Below are 23,171 nucleotides of genomic sequence, written 5' to 3' on the forward strand. Positions count from 1 at the left end.
TGTAGTAAGCGCTTAGGAGCGCATGGCGCAAGCGCACCGAGCAGGGAAAAGAACCGATGCTGTATTTGAAAATCTAGAGGCAGTTTGGCCAGATGGGGCGCGTTTGCACTTTTTGAGGTAGTTGCGCATTGGATTTTTCAAATTGACGCATTTTTTAACGGAAAAATCGATCATTCGAAGAATTGTCACTAGAAAAATGAAGCTTTCAGCGCGTTTTTTACTTTTAGGCGCCACAACTTTAGACCAAGCAACTGGCAACATTGTCTATAGAATATACAGGTGACTGTCAAAACAAGTGAACGACAAATGTAAAAAAAAACGTTTATAATTATCAGTACTGTCTAGTAATTATAATTTGACTAAAACAATTACAGGATATAAATAAATACTTTAGAGAACAGTAAAATGAGAATAAGAGGCAAGAAGTTACACACCAAAGAAATTAAAACAGCTCAAGAAATATGAAAGCCGACAGTAATTATTTAAAGAGACTTTGTCTAACAAGCAAAATAAAGCATCACTTTTTCTGGAAAACACAATTCGTGTAGACAAAAAGCCCATTCACAATGAGATTAAACTAACGCCAGACTAGTTTATAATAGAAATTGCTTCACTGGGTTGTTGAATTGAATTTTACACTTATGCTTGCCCCCCTTGGCCGCTATATCCAGGCAGGGTATAGAATTTGATCCCCCCCCTCCCAGAAACATTTGACTTGTAAAAATGTAAAAAACATGCATTTAAACAAATTTTATTGTGGGTTTAATTTTTTGCTGATTTTGGTGATTTTTGGCAACTTTTGAAAGTGAACTTAGTCTGTTGAACTTCTTTCTTTTAGATATGTCTAAAAGTCGCTGATGTGTGGTTTCTAAGGTAAGCCGTGTTATTATTCTACAACTTTTCTTTATACCTAGTTTTACACCTTATGCTTATAGATCTATGCATTTTGTTTTTTTGTACAATCAACGATTGATAATAAAGCCTTCTAATTGGCTACCCTTAACCAAAAATATGTTTAAGGATGTGTTCCATAACACCATAATTATTTACTAATTGATAAAAAAAGTTAGTCCAAAATGAGAGATAACCACATTTATAGCGCATGAAATGCTCATATGTTAGATAAATATTGACCCCTACTGTTCATTTAATTAAAAAAAAACACAATTCATACGACCTGTATACAAGGATTCATAAACTCAAGGTTTATCTGAGCAGCCTGAGAATCTGGCTAAGTTTTATATATATATATATATATATATATATATATATATATATATATATATATATATATATATATATATATATATATCTTTATTTTTCATCCACGTATTAATATTATTATATGATGGGAACATATACGCTCAAAAGGGGCTAAAATTGTAGTCTGATCGCAGATAAGAACAAATTTAGCACCCAAAATTTTTGGTTTATATAAAGGGGGTTAACATTGTAATCTGTCCTGAGCTTATAGTAACACAAATTGTTTATATTTTGTGTTATATATTGTCTTGGAGCAAATGTGTACCAGAGCTCAATTATCATTGACTATTATTATCAGTCTAAAATACCAGTTAATAATGAATTTAGCTCCAAAAATTCTTATAATACATAAAAGTATCTAATACTGTATACGCCCTACTGCAACTATAGTATACAGATGTCAATATTTGTGTTATCTGGTGTCTTCGAGTGATTCCTTAATGAGAATTGATTTCCTGAATATACCCAAATTCACGTCCAATAACTTACTGATCAAACATATTGACTGGAACATATGATGGAACATATTGCTATTATTGATTTAGAATATATCGCAAACAAATTAAAATTTAGTGGTTGCTCTGTAATTAAACTTAATTTTATAATATTGTTATTATACTATAGTATTATTATTATGTTTATATTATGTTATAATAAATTGAATTGGTGTAAAGTCTCATTGTGTAAGTCTCATTGTGAATAGGACTATAAAATATTATTCTATAATTTAGATACATTATATATAGCATTGGACTAGGAGAAAAGGGGGTTGACTGTGAATAAATATATGATAGGCAGCGGATAAACTAATTCTATTCCCACTGTTTGACTAGAAATTGAAACATTCTTCTATGCGCTGAGATCTCACTAATTTGTGCAAACCCTTTTGTGCGCGCGACACAGCACAGGGACGGTTAGTGCCGCTCCAATTGGAATGTGCCATCCATTCATTCCTTCTCCAAAAAACGAAAACACACATACACATGACTAAATTTCTGCAATTTTTGAATAACAGAAGAAACACTAGAAAATAAGCCTAACAGTCGGATATTGACAGCACTGTTCACAGTTGCATTGTTTATCGAAGCAGCCTTTAATAAAGCCCAAACGCCTTTTTTTTCGCCAAAAATTGGCTTTTCAACCTTTTCTAGTAGAGTCCACATCCTCTTAAATTATTGGCAATAATGACGTCAGTAACAGCATCAAATACAAACTGAATATTGGTCGTGTCGGTGGCACAAGTCATGTGGCAGTAAATCTCTTTAGTTGTGGATTTGTTCTTGGCTTCAAACTGAGCCTGTATGTAAGCAGCAGCTTCACCATATTCTTGTGCACCTGGAAAAAGCAAAAATTTCAAAACCTATATTAACCGTTGATAGTTTTAGGCAAAAGAAGAATCAGAAGCCTCTAGAAAAGAAAATGGAATAGAAATGTGAATAGAAATGGAATAGGAATAGAAAATGGAATAGAGACCATTCCTAGACTAGAAATTGTAAGAAATTGTATATCAAGAATAGTAAGCAATCGCTGTAGGAGATAACCAAATTCTGCGGAGGAGTGCGACTATTTCAGTATTAATAGCCATAGTAGTTATGATCACATTTTAAGGACATTTCTAACTCTCCCTGCGTGGTGTACCAATACTGAATTTCCTAGGGATCCAGAAATTTGTTTTCTGACCTTTCTAACACATTACTGTGGCTAGGATGTATTACATCTTGTTATTACAATGAACAACTCCTTCTTTACGAAATTTCTCGGACCCCATGTCTACAAAACAGTTCCCACAAAGATTTTGTTTATGAATTTGCAAAATACCTTCTAAAAAGACATTGTTTATAATTTTTTCTCTCAGAGACAGCCCCTATGAATTTACAAAAATAATTGCATGGGAATCCCTTACATATTAGTATGCAAAATACCCCCTTGGATCACGTGCTTATGAGTTTTATGTTTTCCAGACAATCTTAGCCCTGAACTTGTAACTACTAACTTTTCATTCCAAGATAGGATGTCCTAATAAATCAAAAAAATCCTGTATAGGAGTGCGACTATTTTGTAAAGAGACGAGATCTGTATCTGGGTTTTACTTTTCTGTTGCTCTTTTATAAACAGTACCCACAAAGATCTTTTTTATGAATTTGCAAAATACCTTCTAAAAAGACTTTGCTTATAATTTTTTCTCTCAGAGACAGCCCCTATGAATTTAAAAAAATAATTGCATGGGAATCCCTTACTAATTAGTTTGCAAAATACCCCCTTGGATCGCGTGCTTATGAGTTTTAGGTTTTCCAGACAATCTTAGCCCTGAACTTGTAACTACTAACTTTTCATTCCAAGATAGAATGTCCTAATAAATCAAAAAAATCCCATAGGAGTGCGACTTTTTTTAAAGAGACGAGACCTGAATCTGGGTTTTACTTTTCTGTTGCTCTTTTATTAACTGATTTGTGATCTATATAAAACCTGCCTGAGACTCTAGGCAGTCCTGACTTGCTAAAAAAAAAATAACAAACTGTGTATTGGTCCAATAGGAGAGGCACACGCATAGGCAAATAAATAATAGGTAAACAAATAATAAAAACACTAAAAAATAGTAATATTCCTATGCTCACAAACATCTAGATGGGGTACCGACATATGTACAAGCATAAAACACATTTAAATCCATTTTTCAGTACAAGTCCAACTTTTCAATATATTTGCCACTCTCCTTACTTACCATCCAAGAGAGCCCTGACCTTTGATGACCTTTAAAAATATGTGTGTTGTAAAAATGAAACCTTGCAAAATAGATCTTCTGCTTAATTGAAGTACAACAAAATTGTTTTCAGCTTCATAACTTTGCTCAATTCCATTTTATAAGGTTTTAAAGATATGCAAATACATTTCCTAATTTTGAAAAAAAAACATTGATATGGCTCAAAATTCTACTCAAATAACAGGAATTGTATTTTCAGAACTAAAGGCGGAGAAAAAGCAAGCAACTGGTAACCTGTCATGTAGGCAAATTTCAGGGCCCTCTTGAGGGAGAAGGAGTGGAGGTGGGTACTTTAAAATACCTCCCCGGGACATACTTTAGTCTGTAGATTCATCCCTGAAGGTTTCATTTTCCTAACCTAAACCATTTATGAGATAGCAAGAAGTCAATTAACTAGAATTTTACCTATTTCCCAACTATCAATTGTAACGAAAAATCTTCCATTATAATTTCCACTAATAATTATAATGGAAAATTTTCCATTATAATTTCCACTAATAATTATAATGGAAAATTTTCCATTATAATTTCCACTAATAATTATAATGGAAAATTTTCCATTATAATTGCAATCCGAGCGTGATTAACAGTGAATAACCTGAAAGAACCTCAACATAATTATTCCATTTTAATTCAAAACGTCTAGGGGAGTGCTAATACCAAAAGTATGTTTATTTAAAGAAAGTACACGTTGAATGTACTGTCACATGAGATAGAAAGGCCCTTGACGTAAAAATCTACATAGAGATCAATTCCATTTAGCACTGCCTACATTACGAGAAATATTTGCTCCGCAAGACTATATAACCTACAGTAAACTCATAAGTTATATTGGTACGAAAGGTCTTGCGGCATAATATGAAAAAACAATTCCAGAACTGGTTAGCTTTAATCTATTATTTTAAATCATAAATTATTCCATTTAAGAAAAAATAAAAAATAAATATTCACAACCCCAAAACTTATTACTAAAGACAAAATAACCTTATTTTTTAGCAATCAGTTGCACGGTGAATTATATTTAATATTTCCAATAGAGGGAGGCATAAGGTCAAAGCTCCCTCTTGTTGGATCTGTGCCATGTTTAAAAATACTAACGTTGGTATATTCAGGCATTAGCTTCAAAAAATAATGTTGTTGAAAGACCTTGAGTAGTACATAGTCCCCCAATAGGACAATGTGGATTGTTCTTTAGTGCCAAATATAATTCCAAATGGATTCGGGTACATCAGAAACATTGGACGATGCATATCCTTCAGCATCGATAATGGCAACCGATACCGTTTCCTTAGGATCGGTAAATATAAGGAAAACAAATAAATTCCAATATTCTTTGGTTGGTCAAAAATCCTATTGATTTAAATTTGGATTAAAGCACATAAATGTTTTCCATAGGAAATGTTTACGGATAGTTCTTGGTATCTTGGACCGGGCGTCAAACAGTAAGATGAGCAAAAAATGTTGTTCTAGGGGTATAATGAAAGGAAAATGAGGTGGCTAGGAAATGTATTGGAAATTAGATATGTTATATCGCCTAAGATTGTTCTTTTTAATCATTCATTTAGGGCCTAACGAAGTCATTCCCAAATGGTATGAGCAGAGGTCGCAAGGAAGAATAAAACAAAAATGGGGTTTCTTAGGAGCGGGTAAAGAGGGGCGCCTTAAATAGATTATGGCAAAAGGAGGCCCATGCTCAGCTGAGTTGGTCTTAGGTGGCTTGATGCCGCAGTGAGTCGCTAGTAGTGTGATAGCTATGAGAGGGTGTATCAATTTGCAATATACAAATTGAGTAGTAGCAATACACATTTAAATACATGAGTTTTGGAGTGAAAACAGTTTATCTCGAACAGAGAAACAAAATCCGCCTTCGCCTCAAGACCCATTTTGGATCTACCTGTTTTGGGAAAGCCAAATATTTGTATGGTTTTTCATTTATTTCAAAATTATGAAGTTTCTAGGGCAGTACCGCACTTCTTTAGTAGTGCTACCTATAATAAATAAGCAAAACGAATTAGTTAATTTTGTATACGTTATTCATCCAAAAAAGCTTATAATTATAAAGACTATAAAAATATTAATAATTAGTAAATTTCCAAAGGTAAGTACACCTTAAAAAAATTTACTTCTTCGCAATCTGTTTGGCGCTATATATTTCATCTATTCTATTTTTTTGATTATTTTATACCCATGTTTATTATCTGTACGCTATAACATTCTTTTAATCACTCCTAGATTCCTCCCCCCCCCCCATATGGTTACCTCCTTTCTCCAGATAACCATTTAAAGCTGGTTTAAGTCTGGCTGAGCTTACAGAGTGAAGCCGTTGATCCCTCCTCAAAAGAAACCATCAACTACACCAGGACTTGAACCCCAGCCCTAAAAGACAAAAACTTCTAAGTTCGGCTTCGGGACCACTCCCCTGATTTGCTTCCAGGCTACCCGTTCAGAAAATTAATAAAATTAATTCAACCGTTCCTTAAAAGGTTTTCTTAAAATGGCAGACGCAGCTCATCTTTTAAAATAAATACTGGAGTCCGTCAGGGTTGTGCTGCTGCCCCAGAACTATTTAATTGTGTCATCGACTACATTATGACTCGGACCATAAACCGCCTCCAGTTTTGGTTGCATTACGGTGATAGAGTACTTTCAAACGCTGACTATGCCGATGACCTTGCTGTTGTCTCCGATTCACCGTCGAAGCTCACAGAAGCCCTACAAATCCTTGCTGATGAAGCCTTAAAGATAGGGCTGTCGATTAATTGGCAGAAGACAAAAGTGATGTTTGTTGAACCACGTAACTCGCCGCGTCCCCCGCCAGTCCTAATGTCGGTGACAAACCAGCTGAGATTGTTGGGGAATTTACATACCTTAGCTCTATCCTCTCAAATGACGGATCAATCCTTAAAGATCTAATGCACCGAATTTCCAAAGCCTCAGCAGTAGTGGGGAGACTAAGTGCCCTTTGGAGGAAACCTTCTATCAGCCGTAGGACCAAAATACGCATATACAATGCTTCGGTGGGATCCGTGATTCTTTACGGAGCCGAAACTTGGCCAGCCACTCGGTCTGTGCTTAGCACCGTAAATATAGCCCAAACAAAACATCTTCGTCGCATTGAAGGACTACGCTGGTACGATTTTATTAGCAACGAGAACCTCCTGGCGTTAACTGCTCAAACGCCCTTCTCAGTCCAACTCGCCCAACAAACACTACGCTGGTACGGACATCTCCTTCGCATGCACCCCGACACTCCCGCACGAACGGTTTTTTTCACTTTGATCCTGTGCTGCACGGCGGGAAACGCCCAAGAGGTCGTCCCCCAACCAGATGGAAGGACACGACAGGTGCCTTCTTAGTCACGGCAAATATTCCGAAGGATGTCCACATCCTTGCAATAGACTGGTCCAAATGGAGGCATAATGCAGCATCACTCTCGACGCCGGAAGCATTTCGGCAGGAGCCTTAAGTCAAGTAAGTCAAGTTTCTTAAACTACGCAGGAACAAACTATTATAGAGGATTTGAAGTTCCCCTTAAATCTCAATATGACAGCCACAAATCAGCGAGGGCAAAAACAAGGCAATTAATGTTCCTGGTCGTAGTCCAGGGAAAAGGCTCGTTCTAGAAATGCGTTCAATAATTTCTTCTGTGACATTTTATTACCATATAATTTTTCTTTCCTTGTTTTGTGTTTAACATAGCCCTCCCTTTTATGACCAAAAAAGTTTAACACGTAATCAGTATTGTTTTTGTTTTGGTACATTTGAACAAGGGACAGACTCTACTATGTTAGGTTAATGTTACCTACTTGACGGAATATTATTAATAAGCTTTGGAGGCATTTTTTTTTTAATTTGACTGGAGTAAATATTTGTGCTTGAGGAAATAGTATCTAAAAAGAAATCTAGTCAATTTGTGGCAGTGTGGGCAGTAGATTCTTATGCTTCTCGCCTTAGAATGTTTTGAGTGATTTCAACTACTAACTCTGATTAATATCATATAATTAAGTAAAATTGTCTTTTATTAGTCTCCTTCCTATGATAAAAAAAAAAAAAAACTGAAAATGCAATTCAATTAGTTTGAAAACACTGTTTTGACATTTGAACAAATGACCACTTTTGTCCCAGTTTCAGATATCCTATAACCTCAACATTGTTGATAAATCTTAAAAGGCGGCAAAAAGATTCTTCAAAATTGGACTGCAATAAGTATACGTGCTTGAAGAGAAAGTATTCGGGAAATGATCAATTTTTGACTAGATATCATCAGGACTTATCAGCTGTTAAACAACTCTTCCTTGTTCTCATAAATATGTTATTATTTCTACGGATATTAATAGAATTATATTTCTTTTCCTTGTTTTTGATTTAACATAAGAACAACTTTTCCTTGTTCTCACAAATATGTTATTATTTCTACGGATATTAATAGGATTATATTTCTTTTCCTTGTTTTTGATTTAACATAAGAACAACTTTTCCTTGTTCTCACAAATATGTTATTATTTCTACGGATATTAATAGGATTATATTTCTTTTCCTTGTTTTTGATTTAACATAAGAACAACTTTTCCTTGTTCTCACAAATATGTTATTATTTCTACGGATATTAATAGGATTATATTTCTTTTCCTTGTTTTTGATTTAACATAAGAACAACTTTTCCTTGTTCTCACGAATATGTTATTATTTCTACGGATATTAATAGGATTATATTTCTTTTCCTTGTTTTTGATTTAACATAAGAACAACTTTTCCTTGTTCTCACAAATATGTTATTATTTCTACGGATATTAATAGGATTATATTTCTTTTCCTTGTTTTTGATTTAACATAAGAACAACTTTTCCTTGTTCTCACAAATATGTTATTACTTCTACGGATATTAATAGGATTATATTTCTTTTCCTTGTTTTTGATTTAACATAAGAACAACTTTTCCTTGTTCTCACAAATATGTTATTATTTCTACGGATATTAATAGGATTATATTTCTTTTCCTTGTTTTTGATTTAACATAAGAACAACTTTTCCTTGTTCTCACAAATATGTTATTATTTCTACGGATATTAATAGGATTATATTTCTTTTCCTTGTTTTTGATTTAACATAAGAACAACTTTTCCTTGTTCTCACAAATATGTTATTATTTCTACGGATATTAATAGGATTATATTTCTTTTCCTTGTTTTTGATTTAACATAAGAACAACTTTTCCTTGTTCTCACGAATATGTTATTATTTCTACGGATATTAATAGGATTATATTTCTTTTCCTTGTTTTTGATTTAACATAAGAACAACTTTTCCTTGTTCTCACAAATATGTTATTATTTCTACGGATATTAATAGGATTATATTTCTTTTCCTTGTTTTTGATTTAACATAAGAACAACTTTTCCTTGTTCTCACAAATATGTTATTACTTCTACGGATATTAATAGGATTATATTTCTTTTCCTTGTTTTTGATTTAACATAAGAACAACTTTTCCTTGTTCTCACAAATATGTTATTATTTCTACGGATATTAATAGGATTATATTTCTTTTCCTTGTTTTTGATTTAACATAAGAACAACTTTTCCTTGTTCTCACAAATATGTTATTATTTCTACGGATATTAATAGGATTATATTTCTTTTCCTTGTTTTTGATTTAACATAAGAACAACTTTTCCTTGTTCTCACAAATATGTTATTATTTCTACGGATATTAATAGGATTATATTTCTTTTCCTTGTTTTTGATTTAACATAAGAACAACTTTTCCTTGTTCTCACAAATATGTTATTATTTCTACGGATATTAATAGGATTATATTTCTTTTCCTTGTTTTTGATTTAACATAAGAACAACTTTTCCTTGTTCTCACGAATATGTTATTATTTCTACGGATATTAATAGGATTATATTTCTTTTCCTTGTTTTTGATTTAACATAAGAACAACTTTTCCTTGTTCTCACAAATATGTTATTATTTCTACGGATATTAATAGGATTATATTTCTTTTCCTTGTTTTTGATTTAACATAAGAACAACTTTTCCTTGTTCTCACGAATATGTTATTATTTCTACGGATATTAATAGGATTATATTTCTTTTCCTTGTTTTTGATTTAACATAAGAACAACTTTTCCTTGTTCTCACAAATATGTTATTACTTCTACGGATATTAATAGGATTATATTTCTTTTCCTTCTTTCGATTTAACATAAGACTTTTCTAAACTAGATTAATCTTTGGGGAATTATGTTTGAAAAGAAGTGGCTTTTGCTGAAATTACTGGGGTCTTTTAATTGCTGGGCTGTTAATGCATAAGAACCGAAGATAATCTCCGTTCATTTTAGGTTTCAACTTCACTCTTTACTTCCATCAGAGATGAAATGTTTGAAGTTTAACAAAATTAAAGTTCTATTTTTTAATTAATCTAAAATCAAATACTAACATTTTTTTTTTTATTAACGTAATTTAAAAAGTGACTAACACAGGACACATTTATTAAAAGAAAGCTAATTTTTGATTAAAGAAAAATCAAATTGGATGTGAAAAGAAAAGCTCGGTAAATGTTTAGTTTTGTTCCAAGTGCTCTAAAGTCGTATTACTGCATATAGCAAGATTCTGATGATCGTATATTGTTTCTTTGTCATTGTTAGAGAAGCACATCCTTTTTTTAGCTTTCTAAAATCCCCCTCCAACGAGATTAAAAATTCGTAAAGTGGGGTTGCTTACAGGTGACATTACCTATAGAGGGAAGCGTATTAGTCCATTAGCGCAGGCAGTGAGGCGAGGTCGTTATTCTATATTTACTCAACAAAGAGTAATAAAACTCAAAAAAAGAAAAAAAAAACAACCTCATGGCTCATGGACTAATACGCTTCGCTCTATGGGTGATGTTAACTGTAAGAAAGCCCACTTTAAGCATTTTTAGTTTGCCCCATGGAGGAGGAGGGTAAACCAAAAATGGATGCGCTTTTAGAATTAGCATTTCTAAGTGCTCTAAACATTTACCAAGAACTCTCTTCGCATCCACTGATGTCACAAAAGAATATAATCAAAGATATACAGTTTTTAGTAAATCAATATTAAAATTCAGATTCACAACCATTTTTCTCATAAGGCTCACAGCTTCCTTGTCTCCATCAGTTTTAGACTGCGTTGCAAGATTCCAGCAGAAAGGGACAGTGTAAAGTTTAGACACGCACGCCACCTGTTGTATTTCACTCTCCTAAGTACTTATATCTTCGGGGACGGAAGCAAAAACCAAATTAGGTAGTATGTTATCTAAAACTTGGTGTCAATATTGTATATTCCTAGTTCCTATTTGGGGGTGCGCTGGATTCGGGATCCTTCGTCTGAGAGGACGCGGGTTCGAATCCCAGTGTACCCAATTCTTTAGCTTGGGACGGGGGTCAGTGGTGTGACTATGTAAGCTTAGCCAGAGTCGACCCAGCTTTAAATGGGTACCTGGAGAAATCTGGAGAAGGTAAACAGGAAGGGTGTGCGAAAGCACAGGATGGCTGGCCCCCAACCCCCCATTGCATTTCCTGGATGAAGGGCCAAGAAACGGAGATCAGCACCGCCGGTACGGACTGTAAAGTCTAATGCCGTATCCTTTACCTTTTTTTTTTATTTGGGGGTAAAGTCGTGTCTTTGTTATGGATTTCTCAACTGGAGTCATCCGCGTTTTTTGTATATTTCTGGCAGATTTGGCATTCTCATTGAAACCGGATCTATGGCTCCCTGACTCCCCGAGTCAGTTAATATTAGGATCTAAACTTGCAGTAGCAGTTTGCTAATTTCTGAAGCCAAAGGCAAATGAAGTGGGATAGCAGCTGACTAATTCTGGGGTGGAAAAAATGGATTTTGTTCTGAAATAATTTGTTACTTGGGTTCCAAGTAGTGGTATCAACTCAAGGAAATTAAGCTGGAGCAAGAAGTTTTTTTCGATTTTTTAGTATCTGTTATTTTCAGTGAAGAAACAAAAAACGAATTTACAAATTTAGGATGGGAGGTTGGCTACTTCGATTAACAAAAGGAAGACGGAAGCAAAATCAAATTTTGACGGGTGAAATTACTAACCCCTCTCCTATTTGGCGTCACAATTCCAAGAAATTGGGTCAAAATTTGTCCAGCAATTCTTAACGGGGCTAGTAACTCAACGATATTTGTTCCCTTTTTTTCCCACTTGTATTATTGATTAATATTGTCCTAGCGAAACGCTTCTTTAAGTAATGATTCCATCGCTACCGATCTTATGAACTATCATGAGAATTAAATTACTTTACTGATTTTCCTTGGCATGATATTAGCAGCCCAGTAGCCCATTAGCAGCCCACTTAAAGATATTAGCAGCCATCATCCCTAAGTTTGGAAAGTTTCAAGTTTGCTTGGTACCGCAATTAGCAAGCTGCTGCTCATAGGTCTACTTTGAGCCTGAAGTGCGCGAATAGTGTGTGAATATGTGTTGTAATTTTTTTTTTTTTTTTTTTTTTTTTTTTAAGGAAACGTCCAATCAGATGAAAAATAAGCTCAGGAGAAGTTTTTTTTTTTAGCCTTATAGATTGTTAAGATTGGGTCTTTATTTTCAGGTGAATTTACCCGTTATTTATTCTTTTTCTATTTATCTTTTTCTTTTTCTTTTCTATTTATTCTTTTTCTATTTATTCTTTATTCTTTTTCTTTCTATTTGTTCTATTTATTTTCTATTTATTCTTTTTCTATTTATTCTTTCTTTTTTCTGGCAGCTTGATTTTCTATTGGTATCATAAAAGGCTCTGAAGGTAAACAGAATTTTTTTTTCTGAATTTTGCAGTTGAAAACCAGAATGTGCTGAATTTATAAATTAAAATTATGAAATTTCAAAAAGAACAATGTGAAGCATTATTATAAAATATAGTATTACATGGACATCAATTCAAGGGGTGTCGGGAACTTTTTCCTGGGGTGTCGTTAAAAGAAAATCGGTTTTTCGCTGTCCTTACTGTTCCTCACTGGATTTAAATTTAGACCCGCACGGCTGCAAAGAAATTTAAAAGTATCCAAAATGGAAGTACGCGTGGTAATTTAATGGTTCGACAAGGGTTGCAGTTGGATGGTAACTTGTTAAAACCATTTTACTATAACATAGAGGTAAATAATACATAGAAGAAAAGAAAGGAGAAAAAATTCCACTAATAAGGCCCCCACTCCCAAATTTTCAAGCGCCAAAATATAAAGTCATAATATTATTCATTTTTCTAAGAAACATCGGTGAGTGTTTACCTCAAAAATTGATGTTGAAGCCAGATTTCAGATCTTAAAATACCTTAAAGACGAGTTATTAAACAAATTTAGGCTAATATAGGTGTTTTTTAAATGCCTAATCTTTGCCTTTAAATGCATCAATAGTGGCTAGTAAATTAAGTTGATGCATCGTATGTATGCTGTGAATGTTGTCTTCTCCTTAATTGTCAGTCCGAGTTAGAGTTGATAGTATACACAGCCTTCACCACGAGGAGTAGTAACTTATATAATGGCTCGTAACTAATATTGCGCGTAACGACAGCTACTATATATATATATATATATATATATATATATATATATATATATATATATATATATATATCGTCCCTGAGAATTTTTGATAACTTTCTACTCGTTTCCTAGATCCATAGTCAGCAAAAAACAGTATCTAACTCCTTGTTAGTAGATTTTAACATTGATTTTCTAATCAGTAGTCTAGTCTCTCGAGCCAAGTTACCAAGCATCAACAGAGTGTGTATCGAGAGTTCAAATTTTACTCCACAGGATTTTCCGGATGCCACTGGAAATCTGAAAGGAGATTGTATTGATTTTTGGGGATGAGGAAAAACTCAGATGATAACCAAGCTATACGAGTTGAGCATAGATATATTGGGGGAAATTAGAAAGGACAGGGAAAGAGTGATTGGAAATAATTGTACAAAGCTTTGGCACCGAATGTACACTAAGCCAATAAGTCAAGTGAGTTTAATAACATTAGTGCTCTATCTTTATGATAAGGGAGACTTAAGGAGCATATGCCGATAACTGGGGCAGAGTGACAGTAATTGCAACATACTTAAAAGTCAAACCTAAGCTTCCAATTTTCTTGATTTTGTCAGGGTTTCTCAAAGACTCTAAAAAGTAACGGGGTTTCTCAACATCTCCGTAAGAAACGTTAACAAAAATTGAGCTGGACCATGTTTAGGTCATGACCCCAATTTTTGCTGAAAAAATAGCAGGCGTAGGAATGACGGTTTTGGCAAAAAAAAGAAGGCTCTATAAGGATATTATACAGTTTTGGCAAAAGTTCGACCGATTTTTCGAAATTAGCATATTTCAAACAGTAGGTTGTATGACAAGTGTGTTTCAATCCTGCTTTCTAGGACTACAATAAAAAACGTATGAGATGGCTAGGGCACGTTCTGCGGATGAAGGATGACAGATTGTAGAGAATCTTCCTTTTCAACTAACAGTCTAGGGCTAAACGGAAAGCTGGTAGTTCGTGGTTAGGGTGGGAGGATGTCATGAATAAAAATTTAAGGGAAGTGGGAACTTCTTGGGAGGTTGTAAAGAGGGATGCTTTGAATAGACTGGAATGAAAAAGGAGCTTATGTGGCTTTATTTGCCTCAGGCGACTTGGGGATGTGATGAGTAGTTAGCGGTAGTAGTTGTATCTCACTTCCATATAATTTTACATTATTTTAAATATGTATTATATTATATTATATTATATATATATATATATATATATATATATATATATATATATATATATATATATATATATATATATGTATATATATACATATATATATATATATATATATATATATATATATATATATATATATATATATATATATATATATATATATATATATATATATATATATATATATATATATATATATATATATATATATATATATATATATATATATATATATATATATATATATATATATATATATATATATATATATATATATATATATATATATATATATATATATCTTAGTGATAATTGGCGAAAACTGGATAATTATTAATTTTCTTTTTAAAATTAATTGTAACAGTTTCGTGAAAGCCTCTTGTCCCTCACCAAACCTAAATGATAAAAGATACTGTTCAAACTCGGAATCCTGTCTGACTAAATTTTTATGGTTATAGTAAACAAATCCATCACTTCATCATCTTTTAGAAAAGTAGTTCCTGTTTGTGTGTCCAACAGTAATAGTTTCCAGGACATCTGAACGGTTTAAGGGGGCCTTGGGTTCTCAAAAGCATTGAGTATACTTTTTCTTCTTTTTTTTTCAAAACACTGACACTACTAATGCATTGTTATCGTTTTCAAGATTAAGTGATCCCAATACCTATGATAATTTCCTTGTATTATGGGATCTCGGAAAGCTGAACATCAGGGTCTGCGTTTTTTTTTTGTTGTTTTTTTTTCTGATTTTAAAAAACTGTTGACTTTACTATCTTGTAAGTTTTTGTTCAACATTAAAAGCTTTTAGTTCGTCTGGTAAGTTTTGGGGGAGCCTGGGACTCCCCTCCAAACAAACAACAGTAACATCGGAGTGTGTCAGAACACGTCACTGCAAAAACTGTTACCGCTATTATCCTGATACTGTGTTCAATTATTGTGTTCAGTTACTGTGTGCGATTACATTGTTCGATTACTATATTCAATTACTGCTTCCGATTACTGTACTCGTAATTCCGTTCGATTACTGTGTTCGATCACTGTGTTTCAGTTACTGTGCTCGATTACTGTGTTTATTAGTAACAGTTTCCTGGAAATCCTAAAGATTTTCGATTAGCCTGGAGTAATTGAAAGGTAAATATGGGGGTATGCTTTCTTCTTTTTTTTTCTGTAATTACAAAGATCTTAACCAACACTGTACCGCAAGTGTTTTCTAAACTAAAAATTCCCATGATGTCTGAGAGTTTTTGGGGTGTCTGGAACAAAACATTGGGGTATGTTTCCTTTATTATTTTTTTCATGAAAATTTCCACCGTTACTATCCTGTTAGTCTGTTCAACACTAACGGTCCCAGGACATCTGACAACTTTTGAAGATTCTGTGATCCCTAAAAACAACGTTAGGATCTATTTTTTGTCACTGTGCTATTTTTGTATTGAAAAAGAAAATAAAAAATTCTGATAATTTAATCGATAGTAGCAAAATAGTTCCCAGGAAATCAGACAAAGTTTGGAGTCCTGCGTCTTGAAAAGCAAATCATCGGGTGCGCTTATTTTTTGTCATTTTTTTTCTTTTGTTGCAAAAGCTGCTGCCGTTACTATCATGTTCGTCTGTTCAACTTTAAAACGTCCTTAGGGATATGACAATTTTTAAAAACTAATACATTTCTGAAAAATCTAAAAGTTTTCCAAGAACCTCGAGTCCTCGAAAGCGAATAGTTAAGTTATGTTTATTTTTTTTTTTCAGTATAAAGGTTGTCCATGTTACTTTCATGTTCGTGTGATTAAGACTAACAGTTTTGACAAGTTGGAATTTTTTTGGCAGCAAACTTCCATCTTTTCTTTTTTTTTTCTCAATGTAAATATTTTGCAATAATTTTTTTCATGGGATAGGTTATCATAGTTTATTATCATAACTCCAACCATTCTTCTTATCTTCATAGTTTTCTTCAGAAAACTTCAAGCTTTGTTTCTATTTTCTGTCAGTGCAAATAGTTTACCGTTATTTTCTGCAATGGGATGAACTGTCATAATTTTTCCGTAATCACAAAGTGGTATCGTATCCATTGTAACAACAAACGCTGCCATCAATTTCATTGAAATTGATTAATTTCAATTGATTTAAATTGATTTAATTAATTTAAATTGATTAAATAATTAATTGATTTAATTAAATTAAATTGATTTAATTGATTAAATAATTGATTTAAATTGATTAAATTGATCAATTTCAATTAATTGATTAATTGATCAATTTCATTAATTTCACTTTTTAAAATCACAAGTAAGATCCAAGACACCTTTCACATTGAAATCAAACTTCAAACATTTGAACAAAGTAGTCGCACACTGTTGTCCCCTCCACTAATCTTAATCCCACTACTTTTAAAAGCAGCTCCACTACTTTTAATCCCACATTTGTGATGATGTTGGGGCATATTTATGCTCATAATCCTACCGTAGAACATCAATACAACCACAAAGCCGTCCTGGGTAAGTAGTTGGCGCACTGGTGTGGGAATTCTTTGTCCAAGGGGCACGGGTTCAATTCCGGTTGTGACCAGTTATTTAGTTTGGGACGGGGGTCAGTGGCGTGACTCTGTAAGCTCAGCCAGAGTCGACCCAGCTCTAAATGGGTACCTGGAGAAATCTGGGGAAGGTAAGTAGGAGGGATGTGTGAAAGCACAGAATGGTTGGCTCCCAGCCCCCCATTGCACTTCCTGGCTGAAGGGCTATGAAACGGAGACCAGAACCGCTGGTTTGGACCTTAAGGGTCTAGTGCTGTCCTACTACTTTACTAATACAAATAGCGCCCAAAAGGTAGGCTCCTAAAAACAGGTAACTTCATCGGGAATCCCCCGTAGCTACAAGATCTTATTCTCATACTAGCTCTGCTGATAGTACTTCCCGTAATCCAATGTTTGAAAAGTGTTCTAAACATTGGATTACGAAATCCTTTATACGTCATCATTTTAGGAAAAACACTTTTATTTTACGATCGTAAATATCTGTTAAATAAGGCTTAGTGAGATATCAGATGTTTCTTAAGTGAGATGTTTTAAACTAGGGATAGAATCAGGCCATTGCTAAAATTTTTAACACTCTTTTAAACCAAAAACAAACTTAGTTGTTTGTTGAGGCTCCTTGCGAAGGAAATCCTTGGTTAAATACAAAACGAGGAAAAAAAATAATCTTAAATGCTTTTAGAATTAACTCCGAATGTTTTTCCGACTTGCAATAACGTAAAAAAAAATGTACATTGAAAATTTGATACGTTTTCAGTTTTTAAAAAACCCTTTACCCCCCCCCCCTTCTGAAAAAAACTGGATATGACCCTGAGCGCATAAATTTTTAATTTACAATACCCCAATCTTACTAGCTAAAATCGGATTGAGGCACCTTTCTTAGCAAGGAATGATTTCTCTACAAGCTGCTGCCCAAAACTTCGATCAAAAAAGGTCCGACCGAATATCGAAGAGCTGACTTTCTTTACCGAGCTCTTTAATTAAAAAGGTCCGACGGAATATCAAAGAGCTGACTTTCTGCACCGAGTTTTTAATTAAAAAGGTCCGACGGAATATCAAAGAGCTGACTTTCTGCACCGAGTTTTTAATTAAAAAGGTCCGACCGAGTATCGAAGAGGTGACTTTCTTCACCGAGCTCTTTAATTAAAAAGGTCCGACCGAATGTCAAAGAGCTGACTTTCTACAACGAGTTTTTAATTAAAAAGGTCCGACCGAATATCGAAGAGCTGACTTTCTTCACCGAGCCTTTTAATTAAAAAAGTCCGACCGGATATCGAAAAGCTGACTGTCTTCACCGAGCTTTTTACTTCAGAATACCGTATTAATATACATTTTTTCATTGATGTTTCAAGATGTTTCTTCAATTATCAGATTCTTGTATGACTTAAGGAATCAGTTCCCCTTTCCCAGCACTTGAATTGTTGTTTTTGTTTAACTGCAGTTTTCAATAATGCTCCGCATTGTTTCTTTTTAGTTTTTGTAGTTTTAATTTGATAAATTAATCATATTCTAATCTTCAACCACAAATATTTATTGAAACTGTGTTAAAAGAGGTTTTTTTTCTTTTTTTGGTTATCTAGGCCTCTTTGGATTTAAAGTCAAGGTAGTATACCCAGCAAATTCGTAGCTATTCAGATATAGCTACGCGGGTATAACGGCTGCTCCGTTGCTTAGGATAATCAGAAAAAAAAAATGAAAAAAAAGAAAAAAGGAAAAGATTCGTGATGCTATTAAAACTCCGTGGATGGAACATTAAACTTGAGAACGAGGAAAAGTTGTATAAGAAATGACCGATCGAGAAGATACTTAATTAGAAATTGATTATTAATCAGATACTCTTTCTTTAAGCAGGTATACGTATTGCAGTCCAACTTAAAAAAATCTATTTTCCACCTCTTGAGATATATTAATAATATTCGATTGAGGAGGATATCTCAAATTAGTGCAAAATCGGTCCTTGGTTCAAATGGCAAAACACTCTTTAAAACAAAACAAACTTAATTGCATGTTCAAGTTTCTTGATTGCGGAGGGAGACAAATACAAGAAAAAGAAACAGAAATACGATGCTAATAAGAGTTAGAAGAAGAAATATTTCGAAAAATTCTAGGACGAGAAGGAAACATAAGTATTGGACCTGTCCTGGTCACAAAGTGATTAGATCAATTTTCGTATACTTGTTCCACAAGCACAAGCTCTCACTGCGGTACAAATCCTAAAAGAAATGCAATCGCTGCCTTTAAAAGTCATAGATAATACTTGGTCAGGGAGGTTATCTAAAACTATATTTTAATCAGCCCCCTTGTTCAAATGCTAAAACTCAGAACAGAAACTATTTACAATGTTAAAGTTCCTCGATCGCTAGAGGGAGGCGTTATATACAATACAGAAAAAAAACAGATGATAATGCAAGGTTGTAGAAAAAACAATTTAACAAATTTCTAGAAGGAATCTTTTCCCTGGCTACAACCAGGGACACATAACCAAGAACATTATATTCCTAGTTATTGCCCTTGCTGGTTTTCGGCTGCCATGGTCATATTTAAGGGAACACTTCAAATCCTCTCGAATAGTTCGTTCGTGTATATTCAAAGAAAAAGACGACTTATTTTCATTGATATTATCATGGGACGGCATTAAATTGAGACAAGAGTGTGGTCCTGAGGCCAACTCAGCTTCGCAAGCTGCTCCACCATCCCAACCTATTGAAAATATCCCTTTTTAATCCCTCCGAAGAAGTTCCAACTTCCATTAAATCCATCCTTACGACCTTCTCTCACCCGATTCGGGGATGACCTGCTAATCATTTGTCCCTAGATGGTTGTCTAAAAAGGACAGTGTTTAGTAAGTTGCCATCCATCATCTGTAGAATTTTTCCTAGCCATCTAAACCCTTCTCTCACTATAGCAATAAAAAGTAGGAAAGAATCACATTTCTACATAAATTACTGTTTAAATACGGTCTCACAAACGGGTACCCGAAAAAAAAAAATCGATACACAGTTCCTCTTTAAAACATCTTACAAATCTACCTCCATCTTTCGGAGAAGTACAGACAATTTTTCACACATTAAAGCCTATATAAGAGGTAAGATTTTCTTTCAAACTACCCTGCTCAGGCAGTTGACATTAATTAAACAAGGTTACCACTGGAATAGCATTAACTAATGTGAAATTTAGGGTATATAAACAAGAAAAGTGTTAGAAGGTAGTATTGCAAGCCCAAAGCCACCCCCCCTCCCCTGAAAGGTGAAAGAAAGGTGGTTGAAGGGCCATTAAACAGAGATCAAGAACGCCTATTTTGGACAATAAAGTCTATTACCATATCCATTACATCTTACCTTTACCTTCAGTAGTGAACAGAGTCCAGGAATAAGACGTGTCTTATATTCTAAACCTATACAATAGACAAAAAAATATTTTAAACTATACAAACTTAGTATACTAAAAAATTGGCCAAACAAGATTCAAGTCACTTACCACTAGTGCATATTGATTTTTGAATGGTTGATTTGTTAGCATATGAATTATTTGAATTGAAATAGAATAGTTGTGGGGTATCAAGTCATGGCTAATTGTAGAAGAAGCCAAGACAGATAGTCGAATTGAGTGAGAAGAAAAACCTGGAATTAATTTCCCCCCTTTCATTGCCGACGTTACCATCTCCCACTTATGCTATGCCTCTCATGTCACTCCACAACGCCGAACAAGGCTCAATCTATTGGAGCTCGGCAAACTGCGGTCTTCCATTATAATAATTATAATAGAAATTTTTCCCTATATGAACCAGAGTCATTCTGTTGGAGGTTCTAGCAAGGTATTCACGCTCGGTTCTTCCATTATGATGGAAAATTTTCATGAGACCAATAATTGAAACATGAGAGAAATAATTTCGCCTAGAATCAGAGGTAAACAAGCATCTTAAGTCAAAATATGGGCCATTCTACAATGAGCGACAGGCAAGGCAATTGATTCACTTTATAAACTTAAACATTTGCTAGACTAATAAAAAAGTTAATTTAATGTTAGTTGAAGACCAAGTTAGACTGAAGTTGCAAAGAGGAATAAGAGTCCAATCCAAAGCCTACAAAGGCCTCCTATCTGCTTTGAATGTTATACAAGTGAACTTGCAATTATAAACTAAGGCAGTTGGGCTAAAAAGAAATTCTGTTTGACTGTCTATGCTTTTTCACAAGCTCAGGTAGTTTTACCAAATAAATGCCCAGATAGTCAGTAAAATGGTATTACCCCAGACTAGGTAGGCGAGGAAAAACAGCAAAATAAAAAGGTGAAATTTCACGAATTATAATTAGAAATTTGCAAACGGAACCCCTGCCAATAATCCACAGACCTTATATGAGGGGGTTACTATTGAAGAAAAAATAGTGACTCAACTGAGGCAATGAATATATACTATTCGGAAAGTGATTGGACACAGTTGGCACCCCCTCCCCGTCTATCTCGATGAGAGAGAGAAGGAGAGAGATTCTTGAATGGTATACAGTGGCCATGGGAACCCTAGATGGGAAACCCATATGAAAATGACTATATTGTTGGTATATTTGTAGCAGATGGTTACCGCTTGACCACCGTTCTAACCATTCACGGCTTTAAGCATCCGTGCTTTAAGCAGTGATCATGAGCTTGATGGAATCCCGTATGAAACAGGAGTATAGTGTTGGTATGTGCGTAGCACAGGGTTACCGCTAGAACAACGGTCTAACTAGCCACGGCTTGAAGGCATCCGTGCTTTAATCAGTGAACTTGGGCATGAAATAAGACTATATTGTTGGTATATGCTTAGCGATTGATTACCGCAAGAATAACAGTCTAATCATTCATATGCATTGGTGTGCTAGGTAAAAACAAAAACAATTTTTCTTTAATTTATTGTTCTATTAATATATTTTTACACCCCGCGGTGACGCAAGGGTCATAGGTTACTTATCCTTTTTCTACAAAACATATTCTGCCTATATTTTGGGATATGATTGAATATCCCAAAAAAACTTTCTTCTTTATTATTTGCTTTTGGCATACTTTCTCTGTGGTTGCTCCACTTTGGGTGGGGATAAACATTCCAAACGGCGGATTTTACCTCAGGGGGATTTGTTATAGAGGGGTTTGAGGGGAATTTACCCGTGGAAATTTTCCTCGGGGCAATTTTCCTCTCGGGGAATATTTTGTGGGAGATTTTCTGGGGAATAAGCCTAGCACCTTTTTTGCTTTTTATTGGCCTTGTTGTTGTCACTCCTTGACTCATATACATGAGCATTTGACTCAACAATATATTCTAAGATCATATTAGAGAGAGAAAGAGAGAAGAGAGAAGAAAAACCAGAAAAAAAGAAGCAAAAATGAAAAAAGCACTAATCAAGGCACTGGTCATGAAGATCATTTCTTAGATTTAAATATTAATATTTCTGATAATAATAAATTAAGTTTTAAAATGTATAATAAAACGGATGATTTTGTTTTTGAAGTGATTAGTTTCCCATTCCCTGAAAGTAATATACACTCAAATATCACATATTCGGCATTTTTTTCACAGTTACTCCGTTATGCAAGGATTTGTAGTAATTATATTGATTTTAAAAATAGATGTAAAATCTTAAGCCAAACATTGATATTAAGAGGTTTTTCTGCAAATAAATTAACTTGGCAATTTAAAAAATTTGGTTTTCATTATACCGAACTTTTAAATAAATACCAAAAGAATTATCTGGAAATACTTAAGGAAATTTTCGGCTAATTTCGGAGGTTCACGAAAAGATGATGCAGCGCGATTTATTTTGAATTGTGTTTCTAATAGAGCGGATTTTTTAAAAAATAGCCTCATGGTAAAGATGAATTCTATAATTGCTTAGTTCATTCAGGTTTTTTGCAAAGTGTTAATATTTGTGTTTTGGTAAAATTT

The 23,171-nt window shown here is 33.9% G+C and overlaps 1 protein-coding gene across 2 annotated transcripts in view; it reads right to left on the minus strand.

The window, feature by feature from the left end:
• Positions 1–309: 309 nt before the first annotated feature.
• Positions 310–23,171, minus strand: part of LOC136043036 (guanine nucleotide-binding protein G(o) subunit alpha) — a 167,941-nt gene continuing 145,079 nt past the window's right edge. For both annotated transcript variants that reach the window (XM_065727939.1, XM_065727938.1), the window contains exon 8: positions 310–2,598. In XM_065727939.1, the coding sequence (XP_065584011.1) occupies positions 2,411–2,598 (188 nt within the window). In that variant the 3' untranslated portion in view covers positions 310–2,410. The remainder of the gene's footprint in view (positions 2,599–23,171) is intronic.

The sequence above is a fragment of the Artemia franciscana genome, unplaced genomic scaffold, assembly GCF_032884065.1.
Source record: "Artemia franciscana unplaced genomic scaffold, ASM3288406v1 Scaffold_284, whole genome shotgun sequence".
NCBI lineage: Eukaryota > Metazoa > Arthropoda > Branchiopoda > Anostraca > Artemiidae > Artemia > Artemia franciscana.